The sequence below is a fragment of the Amphibalanus amphitrite genome, unplaced genomic scaffold (genome assembly GCF_019059575.1).
Source record: "Amphibalanus amphitrite isolate SeventyFive unplaced genomic scaffold, NRLGWU_Aamphi_draft 000138F_arrow, whole genome shotgun sequence".
NCBI classification, from domain to species: domain Eukaryota; kingdom Metazoa; phylum Arthropoda; class Thecostraca; order Balanomorpha; family Balanidae; genus Amphibalanus; species Amphibalanus amphitrite.
In genome coordinates, this window is record NW_024881633.1 from 479936 (window position 1) to 495703 (window position 15768).

At 52.2% G+C, this 15768-nt stretch overlaps 1 protein-coding gene across 2 annotated transcripts in view; it reads left to right on the forward strand.

Annotated features, from left to right (window-relative positions):
* Positions 1 to 15768, forward strand: part of LOC122382383 (autophagy-related protein 2 homolog A-like) — a 35293-nt gene that overhangs the window by 12574 nt on the left and 6951 nt on the right. The window contains exons 20-31 of one of the 2 annotated variants that reach the window (XM_043367620.1): positions 255 to 388; positions 9778 to 9953; positions 10409 to 10559; positions 10733 to 10914; positions 11338 to 11525; positions 11750 to 12234; positions 12564 to 12685; positions 12977 to 13081; positions 13440 to 13661; positions 13967 to 14080; positions 15088 to 15225; positions 15481 to 15648. In XM_043367620.1, coding sequence (XP_043223555.1) covers positions 255 to 388; positions 9778 to 9953; positions 10409 to 10559; positions 10733 to 10914; positions 11338 to 11525; positions 11750 to 12234; positions 12564 to 12685; positions 12977 to 13081; positions 13440 to 13661; positions 13967 to 14080; positions 15088 to 15225; positions 15481 to 15648 — 2185 coding nt within the window. The remainder of the gene's footprint in view (positions 1 to 254; positions 389 to 9777; positions 9954 to 10408; positions 10560 to 10732; positions 10915 to 11337; positions 11526 to 11749; positions 12235 to 12563; positions 12686 to 12976; positions 13082 to 13439; positions 13662 to 13966; positions 14081 to 15087; positions 15226 to 15480; positions 15649 to 15768) is intronic. The other variant, XM_043367621.1, reaches the window with a different exon arrangement.

The window sequence follows — 15768 nt, forward strand, 5'->3', positions numbered from 1 at the left end:
CCGTCTCCCCTCCGTCCTCCTGACGTACCCCTGACGTACCCCCACTGATTCCCCCAGGCTGGTGACGGACCCGGCGCTCTGGGAGCCGGCGGCACCCACCGTCTCTGACGCAACGGCCCCCGTCCTCTGTCCTCACTGACAACCCTGTCTGCTTCCCTCAGACTGGCGACGGACCTCAGGCGCTGTGGGAGCCGGCAGTGGTTACCGTACCCCTCCGTCCCTCTCTGACGTACCCCCTATCTGCCCTCACTCAGACTGGCGACGGACCTGGCGCTGTGGGAGCCGGCGGCGCCCACCGTCTCCAGCCCGGAGGCGGCGCACCGGCCGGCCGACCCGCTCATGCTGCTCACAGACGGATACCAGATGTGCAAATCGGCCACTAATTACGGTGAGGACTGGTCCATGCTTCAAAGTTCAACTTCACGGCCAACTGCTGTCGTGCAAAGGCAAATACGCATATCTAACATTTTTTCTGTCAGCACAAAGTTTTACACAGGAGCGAGTTTTGTGTTTTTCGGTCATTGTGGTCTTCCATTTGACCAGAAGCGCAGCAATGTATATATCATTCGAAACAGAATAACGCGCTCTACCTATGTACATACATGCGTATCATCGTCCAAAAGTAATAAATATTCATATAATTACATAAAGGTTTTTCTGCCATTGCAATATTTTCTTTGTTGGGGTGACCCACGCCAACAACAAACGCGTACCGTCAGGGGGGTGACACCTAATGGAACGCCATTGGTCACGGTTTTGCTTGCTGAAGAAGCTCCGATGACGTACTTGGCGGCGTCCGATGGCGGCCAATCAGAGCGCAGGAATTTGCTAACAAAAACCAGACTCTGCTGCTTGTGAACATTAAGCAAAGACAGTATTGGCGCCTTGGGCTCATTTATTTTCAGGTGACAAACAAGTCGTAACCGTCGTTACCATGGTTACCGTGGCCCTTGCTATGGCCACTCATATAGGGCTGACACAACCAGTTGATTTTAGAGGTTTATTTGTGAGTTGATATCATTTTAAGTGGTTACTTGGTTGTGAAGTGGTTGAACTTTGGACTAATTCATAAATAAAATCTACTAATATGTAAACAAAGAGGTTGCATTGCCCAATATCAATATCAACATTTTGAAGAATCTTGGCAATGCCCAATCACACTGTCGGACTCTGTTCTGGAAGCCGGAGGCATCGATGTGAAGGTGAGTAACCTCAATATTTAGTATGGGAAAGTTGTTTTTTTATGTCTTGGTAAATGTAAGCGTTTGCGGTGTTTTTTTTATTAATATAAATGCTGAGCGAGCAGTAGTATGGAATAGGTATATTATTTATGATACTTGTCAATTTGTAGTATTTAAAATGCTATTTTCAATTTATAGAAATTTTAGGACTTGAAATTAGAAATACAAATCATTTATGAGAATTATCAAAAACGTTACGGGATTTTCCTGGTCCTCGTATTTTCCCTTTGGAATTATAAACTTTTTGTATTTCTTTAGAATCATGTTTTGTGAATCGTAATTGGTTTGCATTCCATGGTGATTGTGTTTATTTTTCATTGCCATGCCATTGCTCTAGCTTGTCTACAATAGCTCAGTTAATTTTAAAAGAAACGGACATTGCAAACCATGGCAACATCATTTGACTTGCGCAGCTCGTTGCCAAGTTCCTATGCCCAATGGTATCGCTCAGTGTCAATTAGCTTAAATTTACTAACGCAGCTGGTGTTACTTTTCCAGCTCGACGAGCCCTTCGTGGCTGGACCGATCACAGATGAGCTGGCGGAACTGGAGGAGGATCTCCAGCGCGTGGCTAGTGCAGAGGTCCGCGGTGCCGCCCACTCAGAGTCCAGCAGCCTCGAAGCCGACATATCCTACCAGACGATGGCTTTCGCTGCGGGCTTCGTGGCTCAAAAATGCCGCCATTTGGACCGCAGACTCTGTGTTAGGATGGACGATGCATCTGCAGAGGCCCTATACTTCGTTCCACATCAAGCTCGTGGTCGGAGTGTCTTCGGCAGCTACTCCTAAGCTCAATAATTTGCGTATTTGAATGTTACTAGCTGTATGTACAGAAATCTGCTTTCAGATGCATCTGCTTATATTATTCTGCTTTCAGCGGGGCACTTCGGCCGAAGGCTTGACATGGAAAAGAGCAATAGCATCTGTCCCGGACCCAAGAGGATGGCTTCAAGTGGTGAGCCGGGGCCAGCTGTATGTGCCGTCCGTCTGGTGGATGTCCGTCGTGCAGAACTTTGAGATAAACTTCTCCCAGATCACGGTGTTCTCCGCTGACCGGGAGCCGGGAATCGTCTGGCGGAACCATGTTTGAATAAAGTCACAAGTGATAACTAACAGTCTTGTCCGATGTTAGCATTGTCCATCCGATAAGATGCTCGTTCTTTGTGCACGCGGTGAAGGTCCAGCCCCACTTCAGCGTGTGTGGCTGTTACAGCGGCTTAGGAGGGAGCACGGGAAAGCGAGTGTGTGCCGCCACAGCGGCGCTGTAGGAGGGAGTCTGGCGCTGCGCGCATCTGTCGACGAAGTGGCCACAGCCCAGTAAACATGACGACGTCGGCCCGACGTCGGGCCGAGGCTCGGCCCGACGTCGGCCCAACGTCGGTTCAACCTTGGCCCGACATCGGCTGGACGTCGGATATGCCCGCATGTTCCGACGTCCAGACGAAGTCCAGCCGACGTCGGGGCGAGATCGTTTGCCGAGGTTGACGAGATCGTTTGTCGTTGGACCGACGGGGCCGACGTCGGCATGTTTATTGGGACAACGCGCCAAAAATATCAACCGGCGGCGGGATTCGAGCCCCCCAGTCGCCGACGTCGGCATGTTTACTGGGACAACACGCCAAAAGCATCTGCCGGCGATGGGATTCGAACCCCCTGTCATTCGAACGCGGGGTAAGTGCGCTAATCACTACACCACGCATCCAGCTAACGAATGTGGTTTGTTTTGTTGGGTTATGCCCTTTCGGTCTGACAAGTCCATTTCAGAGCCGGAAGGATGATAGGATGGAGACATTGGTCTTCTTGGCGAGCACCCTGGGTCCAGTTCATATAGAGTCCCTGGTCCCATTGCTGTTACGTGGCACTTATTGGAAAGGGCGACCCCACAATGGATTCATATAGCCACTCTTACACACCTGCACCAACGTTTCCCAAAGTGTCCCTTTGATAAGTGGCACTTTGGCAAAGTGACACTTGCCGACTGGCCTTTCTATATGAACTGGGAACTGGGCCCCGGCCCTGGTGAGTTGCCGGGGCTGAGCCTGACCAAAGGATAGGCCGAGCAGCCCCAAAGCACTCACCGCACCTGGCTACGGGCGAGCTCGGCTTACGGGCAATCCCAAATGGGATAAAGTTTCCCGTCCAGTCCGGATCAGGGGGTTGCGGCGTGGAGGAAGATTTGAGTTTCCTGAGGATATTTTGGATACAGAAGCTCTTTATGAAACATTAAACATGTATTTTATATTATTTTAACGGTCAAAACAGCGGCCGATGTCGGTCCGACGTCGCCCCGACGTCGGCCCGACGTCGGCTGGACCTCAGCAATTGATCTCGGTCCGACGTCGGCCCGACGTCGGCTGGACCTCGGCTGGACGTCGGAACATGCGGGCATATCCGACATCCAGCCGACGTCGTGCCGAGGTTGGACCGACGTCGGGCCGACGTCGGCATGCCGATGCCGAGTTGCCGACGTCACCCCGACGTCGGGCCGACGTCGGCATGTTTACTGGGAGGTGACGACGACGATTGTTAATATATTTCTTTTAACATGGGAGTTTAAACTGAAATAGCAGTTTTACAGCTTGGATGCGTACATAGCCGACGAGCTCTTAATCTTCCATGTGCCGGCGCCTGTCGATGTTGACAGGAGTAGTCGATGTTGACAGCCCGACAGGATCGTATTTAGTATGTATATGCGTGAATAAGAGCCGTCGTGGCATATCAGAAGGTAAGGCTGCTTTCATATTACCTTGTGATGCATTTAAATGCATCTCATTTTAAGACAAACTTTACCATTACGAGGTTTGAAACAGTCGGTTTTAGTACGTCGCCGGACGGGGCCGCCGAGTGGCTCGCCGCCAGTGACGTCACCCGCCGGCCGGCGGAATTCAAGGTCAAACGCGTGTTGTCGAGCTACCTGTAGTTTCTATGGCCTTGCGCGTACCTTGGCGCGTACCCTATCTGGGCATTAATCCGCACAACGGTAGATATGCGTATTTGCCACTCGACACAAGGCGGTAGCACTATAGGCAAATGCGCGTATTGGGAGATATGCGCACGTGCCATTGGACACAGACGCCACCAGCTAGCTGGAAAAGAGACGTATAGTAAGATATGCATAATTGCCACAATCGTCCTATCCAACTAGACAACTAACATATTGGGTGATACGTTTGTTATTTCGTGCATACAAAGCTTACTCGTATGCCCGTAAATACATACATATGCACACGTAACTGACCACACGCTGTGATCAATTACGGGAGATGCAGATTCACATAGCTGCAAGACGTTTGTGCGGTGGTATTGGGTGGTATGCCTAATGTTGTGACGCTGTCGTGGATCCTCACCCAAGTGCCTGGTTCCGTAAAAAGGTTGCCGGCCTTGAAACCCTCGCACTTGTAGGGCGGGGGAGAGGTCGTATGGACCCCTTGGTTTTTCGAGAATTACTCACGCAAAAAGCGGCCGATCGCAAGAAAACTTTACTTGCCCTTGAGTTTAGAAATTTTACACCTACTCGGAAACAATTTGATGACCTTGACCCAAATGACCTTTGAGCTGTGACTTATTTCTCGAGACCGTGTTTGGCCGAAATCGCGATTCGGCGTATATCAACTCACATTGTCCGCGCGTTTCCAGTCTTAATGTAATTGTAAACGTTTGATTATGTGAAATGCTATCGGTTCCACACATTATGGTGGATGTCAACTGTCAAGGTCACGTAACGTCAGACCGTGGTCATTGACGTTTTATGACCTTGGCTCACTGTTTCGAGTTTCATTTGTTTCCAGGGTGGTTTTCGAGCTGAATTCGAATTGAGCATCCATTTGAACGTTTTAGAAGTAGTTTTGGACTATAAGTGTCTTCGTTACTTGTTACCACGACGCCGGTACTGGCTGACTCCTCGGAGAGCCGGCAGGACACCTTCTAATTGAGCTGACCAGACTGGACCCGACCTGGCCTGAATGCATGAGGACATCATCTGTGAATTAACCCACGAGCCGCTGGGGGGGGGCATAAAGTTGCCCCCCCTTTACGTTTTGTGGAATATCTCCGAAACCTGATGAGCTACGAACGTGAAACTTGGCATAGCTTCAAATGAATACCTAGGCAATGTTTGAAGAAAGTTTGGTGGTTGTAGCATCTACGATGACGTCACAGTGACGTCATAAAGTTTTGTCGTTTTCCGATATGGACCGTTTCTGATGACGCTGAGCATGAAACTCAACTGCAAATGAACTAGACAGCACCTGCTGTCATCCTAAAACGTCTAAGTACACTTCCATCTAGTTCCTAACCAATAATCGGCCCTTTATATTCGGTCCCATATACCTGATGTATCGTGAGGAAACTGAGAGTCGCGAATCTATAATTTGACTTATGACGTCACTGTGACGTCATTTCAAATGGGATCGACACGAAATTTGGACACAACCTCGGCTAGGTATTCAGAAAGATGTGTGCAAAGTTTCGCTTCTCTATCTCTTCGCGTTGCGACGATATCGCCGCGGAAGTAAAGGGGGGGCAACTATATGCCCCCCCCCCAGCGGCCGGCGGGTGGCGCGGAGGCCCAGCGGCCGCCGGGTTAACTGCTACGGAACTCGTGATAAGCACCCGAAGCACTACAGCTTTATTTTGTGAAGTTCTAGCAGTACCCAATTTTCCCGACTTTGGGGTCATTGACCTGACCTGAAAAGTCAACCAATGACCTTGACCTTGAAGTTTTGTGTGTTGCCCGCTTATTGTGTCAGAAGCCCTACACATCTAAGCAACGTTGGTGGGTGCATAGGCCATTGTCATTATCCTATAGGTGTTGACATTCAAACATTGCAATGGCATTATAGAGAACGTAGCATTAACTATGGATTATGAACTATATGAGTGTTCGGCGCTCCTTTGCAGTTCCACCAAGCTCGACAGAGTTTTTATGTGCGCGAAATGGCTATATTTTCTCCGCGACAAACACTAATTGGAGTGAAGTACAAAACAACACACCAGTAACAGAACACTGGTTGTCGAACACATCACACAATGCCACTGATGAGCATAATCCGTCTGCGGCCTACCACTGGGCACAGACGCTGCCCATCGCGACGGCGACGGATAGCAGCCGGCGGTGGCCGTCTGCCGGTGCAGTGCTACCCTGGTACGGCTGTGCACGTGCAGCGTCGTAAAGGTGGCAAGGAGCCGGGACAGAACGATTCCGACCGGCAGCGGCCTATAACGGCGACTCCGGGCCGCTACAGGCTAGCACACGTCACATACAAGGAGCTCGCGTCGACCTCAGGCGAGATCACCCGATTCTTCTTTGGCCTCTCGCTGGAGGTTTCTCCAGAAGACGCACTTGTGAGGAGCCATCAGGGGCATCATTGCTTCGCACAGCCGGTCAATCTTCGACTGGTTCACGCATCGAGGTACAGCCTTGAAGACCACCACTTTTGGGTCAAAAGAATCTCTGGCCATGTCATACACAGTCCATGACTCTTGGCAGAAGTCTGTTTTCGTCCAAAGGCTTCCCTGTCCCCGGCGAACCTGCACGGTTTTGAACTTTCGCGGGTAGGGGCGCTGGCCGGTGCTCTGGAGACTTCTCAGTTTGGCCTGACTGAAGGCATCTTCGGTTTCGATCAGCCCTTCGGGCCTTAGCGTGACAGTCTTAACGCCGGAGCAGCTCTCCACCAGGTCCACATAGTCTGAGAAGTCTTCCACTTTTTTAGCGGACTTCAGCCTCTTGGTGATGGTTTGGTGAATGGAGTCGGCGCTCATACTCGTGTGGCCGCGCGTCAGGTACTTGATAGTGATCGTCTCGGCGGCCAAGGTGTCGCAGTTCACTGCACTCAAGAGGAAGCCAAAAAATGTCCAGCACTTGTTCTGCGAGCTGCAGTTGTCTATGAACATCGTGATTTTTGTCAGATCCCTGTTGGAGACAAAAAAAAAGCCCAGTAAGCGGAGATGACGTCAGCCGCTTCTCGTCCTGCCACCCCTTCGTGCCACAGCACGGCCAGGGAGTGGTGATCTCTGTGCCTGCTTTTTTCCTTCGGTTGCAATGGGCTGAACGTTTCATTGAAGGCTACGACTCGGCGGGTAAAGAAGCAGGTCTTGTGCGGCAGCTGTGGAAGTTAGTTGCCTCGCATCATGTCGGCACTTGCGACCATTTCCCCATCGTCCCATGGCTGCTCTGCTTCACGTCGATATTCTTCTCTTGCTTTTTGAACCTCATCCATGTGCACCTTAGTCACACAGATTTCGCATGCGTCTTCGAGGCACTGCTCTGGTGTCTCGGCCTTGTGTGTCTCATGCATGTTTCGCACAAGATTGCTTTACTACTCGTTTCGCACTCCTCACCACCAAGTTTAGTGAACCCGATCTTAGGAGTATATAGGGCCTTGTCTTAGGCAAGATTCTTACAGATACAGATGTCTTCGATGTCTTAGGTAAAGGATCTTAGCTGGAGCCTGGATCTTAGGTGCGTAGGCCCAAGATACCTAGCGTAGGCCAAGGCGTAGGTAAACATCGAAAAAAGAATCACGTGTTTCACTACGACACCTCCGCTTAGGAGAAGCGGTCAAAAACGCATATCTGCAAAGCTCGTCGAATGAACATAATTGTGAATCGTTCCACCACGACAAAAACGCACATCCAGTTCCACGTTGCTCGTTCACCGTTTACCCACTACCAAGCCAAAAACGCGTATCTACACAGATATGCGTTTTTGTCTTGGAAAATGGAATGCAAAGACACCAGTATAGCGCCTTATGGGGCGACTAACGGAGCGAGCGAGAGGGTGGGCCTTGCACGTGCGAAATTGCGAGGGGGTACCTCCAACTGACTTGTGCACGGCACCCTACTAACCGGTCTCTAGCGATGTGCCGAATTTGAGCACAATCGGCCCAGCCGTTCTCGAGATCTGGAAGCGGCACCCTGCACGTGCGCACGTGCAAAATGGGTCCCAACTCCCAACTGACTTGTGCACGGCACCCTACTAACTGCTCCGTAACCGTGTACCAAATTTGAGCGCAATCGGTCCAGCCGTTCTCGAGATCTGGAATCGACCCCTGCACGTGCGCACGTGCAGCAGCACCCCAACCCTGGCACATGGATATGCATTGCCTAGTGGGTGCCTACCTACATGCCAACTTTCAGCGCAATCGGCCAAGTAGTTACCGAGATATTGCAACAATTACAAAAGTGACACCTCTTCGTTTTGCACGTGGCACGTGCATAAGGGGTCACCTACATGCATCGGGAATAGTCCAATACTTGGTAGAAGGAATGAAGCTACCCTACAAAAATTACCGCGTGTAAATCGGTCAAGTGGTTGCTGAGATATAAGCGTCGCAAAAGCGTGACCACGGCCGGCCGCTCATACTCAGAAATTTCCGTTAATCTAAGGAAAGACTACGCTCGCTTCGCTCGCTCCGTAATTATTGCACACGGAGACCAACAATACGCATATCTGCAACAGATATGCGTTTTTTGTTTTGTTTTGGAAGGATGATTATTTAATCCAGATGATTACCAGCAGGACCGGTCTTAGGAAATCTGATCACATCTCTCGAGCGCGAAATCAGTTGTGTTTTATGGTGCCGCGGCAAATGCATGATTTGTATACCTTGACTGCAGCTCACAAGATACTTGTCAGTGGAGAGCCGTCCGAACTGGCCTCACTCTTCCAGTGCTTTTCCGACGCGCGCAATTGTGACCGGCCAACTAGACAGGACGGGTGTCTTCGGCCGCCGGCTTTCCGAACCGTGACCGGACAGCGATCTTTTAGTTACCGAGCTGTGACGCTTCTCAACCGCCTACCAATCGAGACCCGAGCTCTGGGCCCGTCTGCTTTTAAGCGCGCTGCCAAGTCGCTGGTACTGCAGTAGCTTTTACGACCGTGTGTGCTGCATGAGCGGTGTGTGCGTGTATGTATGCTGTGTACATGTTGCGTGACATCCCTCCCACCTCATTGACACTTTGTTTTATCTATCTTACTTAAGGCACAGAATAGCCACAACCATGTGTGGAGTGTCTGTTGATGTAATACATACATACATACATACAGGAGCAGATATGTACAAGTTATGTGTTTTTGCCTCTGTGGATGCCTGCCTAATTGTGTTGTGTGTGCTTTTTCCAAACTTATATATGAAATATTTAGTTATTAAACTTAAATATTGATATGAACATGTGTAGCTCATCGAGAAGAATCGAATGGTATAAAAAATTGTCAAAATTGTTAGTTATGCGTTTTTGCCTTTGCACGGCAGGGAGTTGTGAAACATTCGAGCTTTGTTTGTTTGACTTGAACATTGTTGAACTTGTATGCATGCACAGGAACATGTAGACATGGGATGGGATTTCATGTCGTCCTCGCCCCCTCCCTCCATCCGGCTCTGGTTCTCTCGTTTGCCCTTTTCGGTTGGTGGATTCTGGCTCATCCATACTGTTAGGTAGGCCGCGAATCTGACCCTTTCCCTGTCTTCCTGCCCGCCTTACCGAACCTGACTCCCGTTTTCGGCTCACCCGACTGACTCCGTCCCCCGCTCGGCAGACTCCGACTCTGACGGTGACGCCGAGGCCAGTGTGTACGAGTCAGTGTATAGCCAGCGGCGGCGACAGCGGCGCCGGCAGAGACACCAGGATGAGGCTGTGCGCAGCCGACAGAGCCGGTTCTGTCTGCGGCTGCAGCTCGGACAGGGCATCGCGGCCCTTCAGACGCCCTGTCTGGTGAGCAGGGATGCAGAGCGGCAAGGGTGGATCAGTCGAATGTTTCAAGGGATGAGTAAACGGAGGAGATGTTTGCTTTTGTTACGCGTTGGCTATTTATTTCTGTATCTCCTTTATGAAGTTGTTTTGGAATTTACATGTGCACTTAGTGATTACGAGATAACTTATTTAACGCGAGGACTTCAATATCCACCGCCTCAGTGGGCATCTAGAAAGATGATCCAGTTGATTCAAGTCGCTACAACTACCGAGTAAGTGAAGCAGAGCTGGCCTGATGAGTGATGACTTGACCTGACCATACCTCTCCACAGACCGAGGACATCCCCGTGCCCGGTCACCACACAGTTGACCTTACCTGACCTGACCTGACCTCTCCCCAGACCGAGGAGGACACTCCGGTGCCCGGCCACCACGGCGAGGTTTAGCTGACCTGACCTGACCTGACCTCTCCCCAGACCGAGGAGGACACCCCCGTTCCCGGCCACCACGGCGAGGTGCAGCTGGCGGTCGACTCTGGTTCCCTGTTCGTGGCCTCTGGCTACGGCGGGCTGTACGGGCACGGCTTCATCTGCCTGTCGGCGCACCGGGCCAGCCTCTACCATAAAGGTGGGTGTTTAAATGCTCCGGAGCAACTTCTACCACAAGATCTGCTAATGGCAAACCTAAGGTGGATGGCATGTGTCTCAGACTTGGCCTTTCGAAAATGAGCTGACCGGATAACCCCTATCTCAGATGTCATCTCCGCCCTCTCCACTCCTGACCCGACCCGTTCACCCCAGGTCAGATGCCTACCCGCTCGTCACCGCTGCTGCCCAGTCTGGACGCCATACCGGCCTGTCTGGACCGACTGGTGTCCCCCTATGAGCGGGACCCGACCGGTGCCGGCGTCGGACAGCGCTCCACCGCGGATATGCTGTCCGTGACGGTGCAGTACCAGCTGGACGAGACCAATAACATAAAGGTGAGGAGCTGTGGATTGGACGAGCTGGGTAGAGGAGTAAGCATAGGTAGAGTTTTATGCCGAGCTAGGGGTGCCCGAACTCTCCCAATTCCACGCCAGCTTGGTTTTGGAGCCTCAACAAACGGCGGATGCTAGGACGGAGGCGGCGGATTTTTTTTTTGTGCCCGGGCACCCCCCCCCCCCCATCCCCCAGTCCGACACGAAGTTCCATCTATGGGAGTCAGGAAAAAATATGTGCGATATGCGCCGTGTTGTATTGCGCATAATAAGACAAACCTGAAAGGCTTTTTATCGAGGACCGGCTTTTGTATTTTGTAATTGTATTTAACTCTTATCGTGGACGCCGCTCTGTTTGATTCTCTTCTGATCGAGTTCTGTTCTGCTTAGTGTACGACGTTGATCACCCCGTCCCCCTTTTCACAGACGTTCACGGTGGCGGTGGGGCTGGACGGCTGCGCGCTCCGGCCGCGGATGCTGCCCTCGCGTCAGCTGTTTGTCGCCCAGCTGATGGACATGTTTGACGTGGTCGACTTCCCCGTGGCTGGGTACGAGATGCCTGGGACGGTCACCCAGCTGCACCTCAGAGTAGCCGACTCGGCGCTCGACTTCAGGTCAGTTAGACCGCCGATTCTGGTGGCTGATTATGAGCGATGGTACCTGGGTGACGAACATTGATAGTTTGCAATTGTTTGTCTGGCTGTGTTTCTGTAACATAAAATACTCGTGTTTCGTGTTTATGTAGCTGTATGAGATCACGTGTTACGTTGCAATTTGTATTTAAGAGCTCGTCCCAGACGTTTGATTCTAACGTATCTGTCTCCCTCCGATTCCGCAGACCGCTGAGCCTGCCGTACCAGTACCTGTTGTCGGTGGACAGTTTCACACTCTCCTCCCACCTGGCGGCTGCTACCGGCACCACCGTCCTGCGCTTCATCCTGGAGGACGCCGCGCTGCACGTGGCCGACCGCAGCGGCGGCGCGCTGGCCGACATCCTGGCCCAGTACGTCTGTGTCGTCGAGGCCGGTCTGCTCGAGCTCTCCGTCCGGAAGAGCGACGCGCCCGTCGGCGGTCAGCCACTGTTTGATTTTCGCTGCAGCAATAACTCGGTGCAGGTTCGCACGTGTGCGGACTCGCTGCGCGCTCTGGTTCAGTTGGTGACCTACCTGGCAGCTGGGGAGGGTGATCAGTCGGAGCCGGCGCCGCCGCCGCCCCCGCCGCCGCCAACGCCGCGCGTGCAGCCCCGCCAGGCGGCCGGAGAGGGGGCCGGTCTGGCGGACCTGATGGAGGACGCCATGCAGGAGGCCAGCCCGCCGAGACCCGGTTAGTAGGGGACGGAGGGGGCAGACGTGGGGTAATAGATTCAGCGTGTGGGCCGAACAGTTAGGGAGTAGGGGACGGGTATTGACACTATCTTTGTCGGCAGCTTCGGGGCTTAACGATTGTTGGTGTGATGATTGTTTTCAGGTTATTTTACAATGACAAAAGTAGCTTTGCACTTATGACAGCGAAGATGTTGCTATTCTGTTGCAGATTCAAGTATCCTAGTTGGAAAAGTGGGTCTGAGTGTTAACGGCCAACGCTCGCCTTTATCACATCGCGATTCGAGGCATAGGTGTTTTCAACCTAACCTTGGCTGTTTCTTTTTTCAGCGACGGCGCCGGCCAGTCAGGGCCCCGTGGAGGTTTTCTTCTTCCCTAACGAGCCCCACGTGTCTCCGGGCTCCCCGCCGCCGCCACCGCCCCAGCCGGCCACTGATGAGCCTCCGAGCACGGTAAGACGACCAACACTTTCCGTGTGGTGGTCACGCGAGGCGCGTGTCCGTGCGGGGCCACGTGTTATGTCGAAAAAATGCACCAGAAATACCGGCTGCTGTTTTTTTCATTTTAGTGTATAAAATTATAGGCCCTAGTGTCCGTATTTTCTGACTTGCCAATAAGTCGTCGGTTATTATCTGACCTCATATTAAGGTCTCTGCGTTGGCGATTACGATGTACTGCCACTAGTAATGGTTTTTTGTTCTACCATTTCCGTGCTATCGTCTCACGAACGTCTCTCCGGTCAGGTGATGGCGACGATGGCCGAGGCGCTGGCCGACATTGAGGACGAGTTCGATGACGTCGACGAGAGCTTCTGTCTGCTGGATGACGACCCCGGCTCAGGAATCAGGGTGAGTCAACCGGGAAGGGCGATCTCGGGCTATCACATTAAAATTGGGGATGGACGGATTTGAGGCGGCTCTTGAGCTTGACATATTATGTGGTGATTTTAATTGCAGTTACTTTTTAGTTCTCATAAACAAAATGAACGAATAGCATTTATGGAGACCGGGCTCCTCTAGAACTCTAGCATCTGCCTCATCAGCAACGGAGTTTGCGAGTCGAGTAATGAAAGGGCACAACATCCTAGTCGCGAATAGATGTGGATATGATAACAGGACGTATGTTTACGGTCAGCCAGCTGGCATATAGTAGTTGGTCTCATGTTGTCGACGCTGCTGACTCCACTATCCCTCCCCCTCCCTTCAGTCTCGCTCAGGGGAACCCCAAGTGCGTGTGCTCACCACCGAGCCGATCCGCATAGTGGACAACTTTCTGCCGACCCCGCTGAGTCGTGCGGACGTGCTCCGTGCCCCGGCGCACCTGGCCGCTCCCCTGCGCCGCTGCACCCTGCAGCAGATGTCGGTCAGCTGGAGTCTGTACGGCGGACACGACCTGGCCAGCACCACGGCCGCCAGACAGGCTAGGAAGGTACAGGACGCCTGATGAAAGGGAATGGTCTGTGGGGAATATTTGGCCAGAAATATCTGGGCGCAATATGAGTGACCTATGCAGTCATCACGCGCCCTAAAGCCCCAATAAACAGACAATGGCCAGACATGTCGCTATTGGAATATCTAATATTCCCGTCATTGATGTGACTTATCTTTAATATGCTCACATTACTGATGCTTTCCACTTAACTGATGGCCATCCTGTCATATCGTGCACCATAACACGATTCTTTGTGACGAATTTAATGAATCACGACAGCACCATTATTATCGTGCCTCCAGGTTCGGATCGAGTCGCCATCGGCCACCCCTCCGGGCAGTCCACGGGCCCGCATCGGTCAGCGCTCGGCCGGCTCGCCTATCGAGGTGGCCTTCAGCAAACACGGCGCGCAGCAGGTGCGAGATATGGGGCAGGCGGGTCAGACGGATGGTCAGATGGTTAGACAGGGTCAGACGGACGGTCAGATGGTCAGACGGGCGGTCAGGTGGTTGGACAGGGTCAGACTCAGACGGACAGTGAGATGGTTAGACAGGGTCAGATGGATGGTCAGATGGTTAGACAGGGCCAGACGGAAGGTCAGATGGTTGGACAAGGGCAGACGGACGGTCAGATAGATATGTGGCCTGTCTGTCATGCCGCCCATTTGGTGGTGGCTGGAATGGTCAAATTCAAAATTAGATCAATAAACCTGTTAAGCTGAGAGAATTAAAGATAAAGCTGGAAAATTGTCTCCTGCTGGCAAACGATGACGTTTGTGACTTTTCGTTTAACGTATCTGATTCATTGGATTATTTTCGGGTCTGTTTGCCTGCGACTGTCAACAAGGTTTCCGCTAGTGCTTGCCATGACGTGTTGGTGGCTAGTGTCTGCCTGTGTTCATCTTTCATGGTGTCGGGATAGGCCGTGTGACTATCGAGGGAATTCACTAACAGCATATAAGTGACCTTAGAGGCGTTGGTTAAGAACACGTAGAGTTAGGGTATGGTATTTTGTAATTCGTGTATCACTAAACACTCGAAGGATAATTGGAACCAGGCAAAATTACTAACTTCCTGAATGCATTGCGAAGTGATTTACCTTTCAAACTGGATTCATAATTATTAACAGTGGTTTGCCGGTTTCTGAATGCAAATGCTCGTAGAAGTGGTTACGCGTTACGCGCTGGGTGTTGGGTGTGTCTTACTGACAGAATGACAGCTGCGTCACTCTTATTAGTTGTATCTTACAACATACCTTTCTAGACACCTCTCGGTAGTGTGAGCTGTGGCTCCACCATCCCCACCCCGCAGGTTATGGGCCCCTCTCCGCCCCCTCCCTTTGGTAGCCAGCTGCGCATGCCCCCTGGGTGCGGTGCCGCTCCGGTCGCGGTGCGCTGTGACGGGGCTCCCTGTCGCCGTTTCAGTTGTTCCCCCGACAGGTGCGGTTCGGGACGCTGACACCGCCGGACGGAGCGCCGCCGCCCAGTCCGACGGTGGCGGCCCGACTGCGCGGAGGACCCGGCCGGCTGCCCCGCACCATGATGGAGCTGCGACTCAACAAGGTGGGACGGAGAATTGAGAGGGTAGAACTAGGAGAGGAGAGCGATTGAGTACTGACCGGGCCTCTTTGCGTGCGTGTAATTCAATAGCTCAGATTTGTCATCGATCCCTAGACTCCACTCCTCCCAAAGCTAAGTCCCTCGCTCTTCATATCTCTTCGTTTAACTGATCCTTCCCGTCCCCCTCAGGTGTCTAAACTAACTCGTCTCCCTATTCCTGTCAGGTGTCTTAACTGACGCCTCCTCGCTCCCTCTCAGGTGCGCTGTCAGGCCGAGGAGTACCCGGAGAACACAGAGGAGGCGCGCCGGTTTGTACTGGCCGTCCAGGACGTGGAGATGCTGGACAGGATCGCCACCTCGGACATCAACAAGTTCCTCTACCAGTACTCGTCAGAGAGCTGTCCCCGACAGGCGCACTCCAATATGGTGCGTGATGTTGGAGCCAGGACAGAGGCTTGGTGGGAAAATGTTATCGCACCAAACTGAAAACTCGAAATCTATTTGTAATGCGTGTGCAAAGTACAGTTGGCATTTTCCCAACGTCGC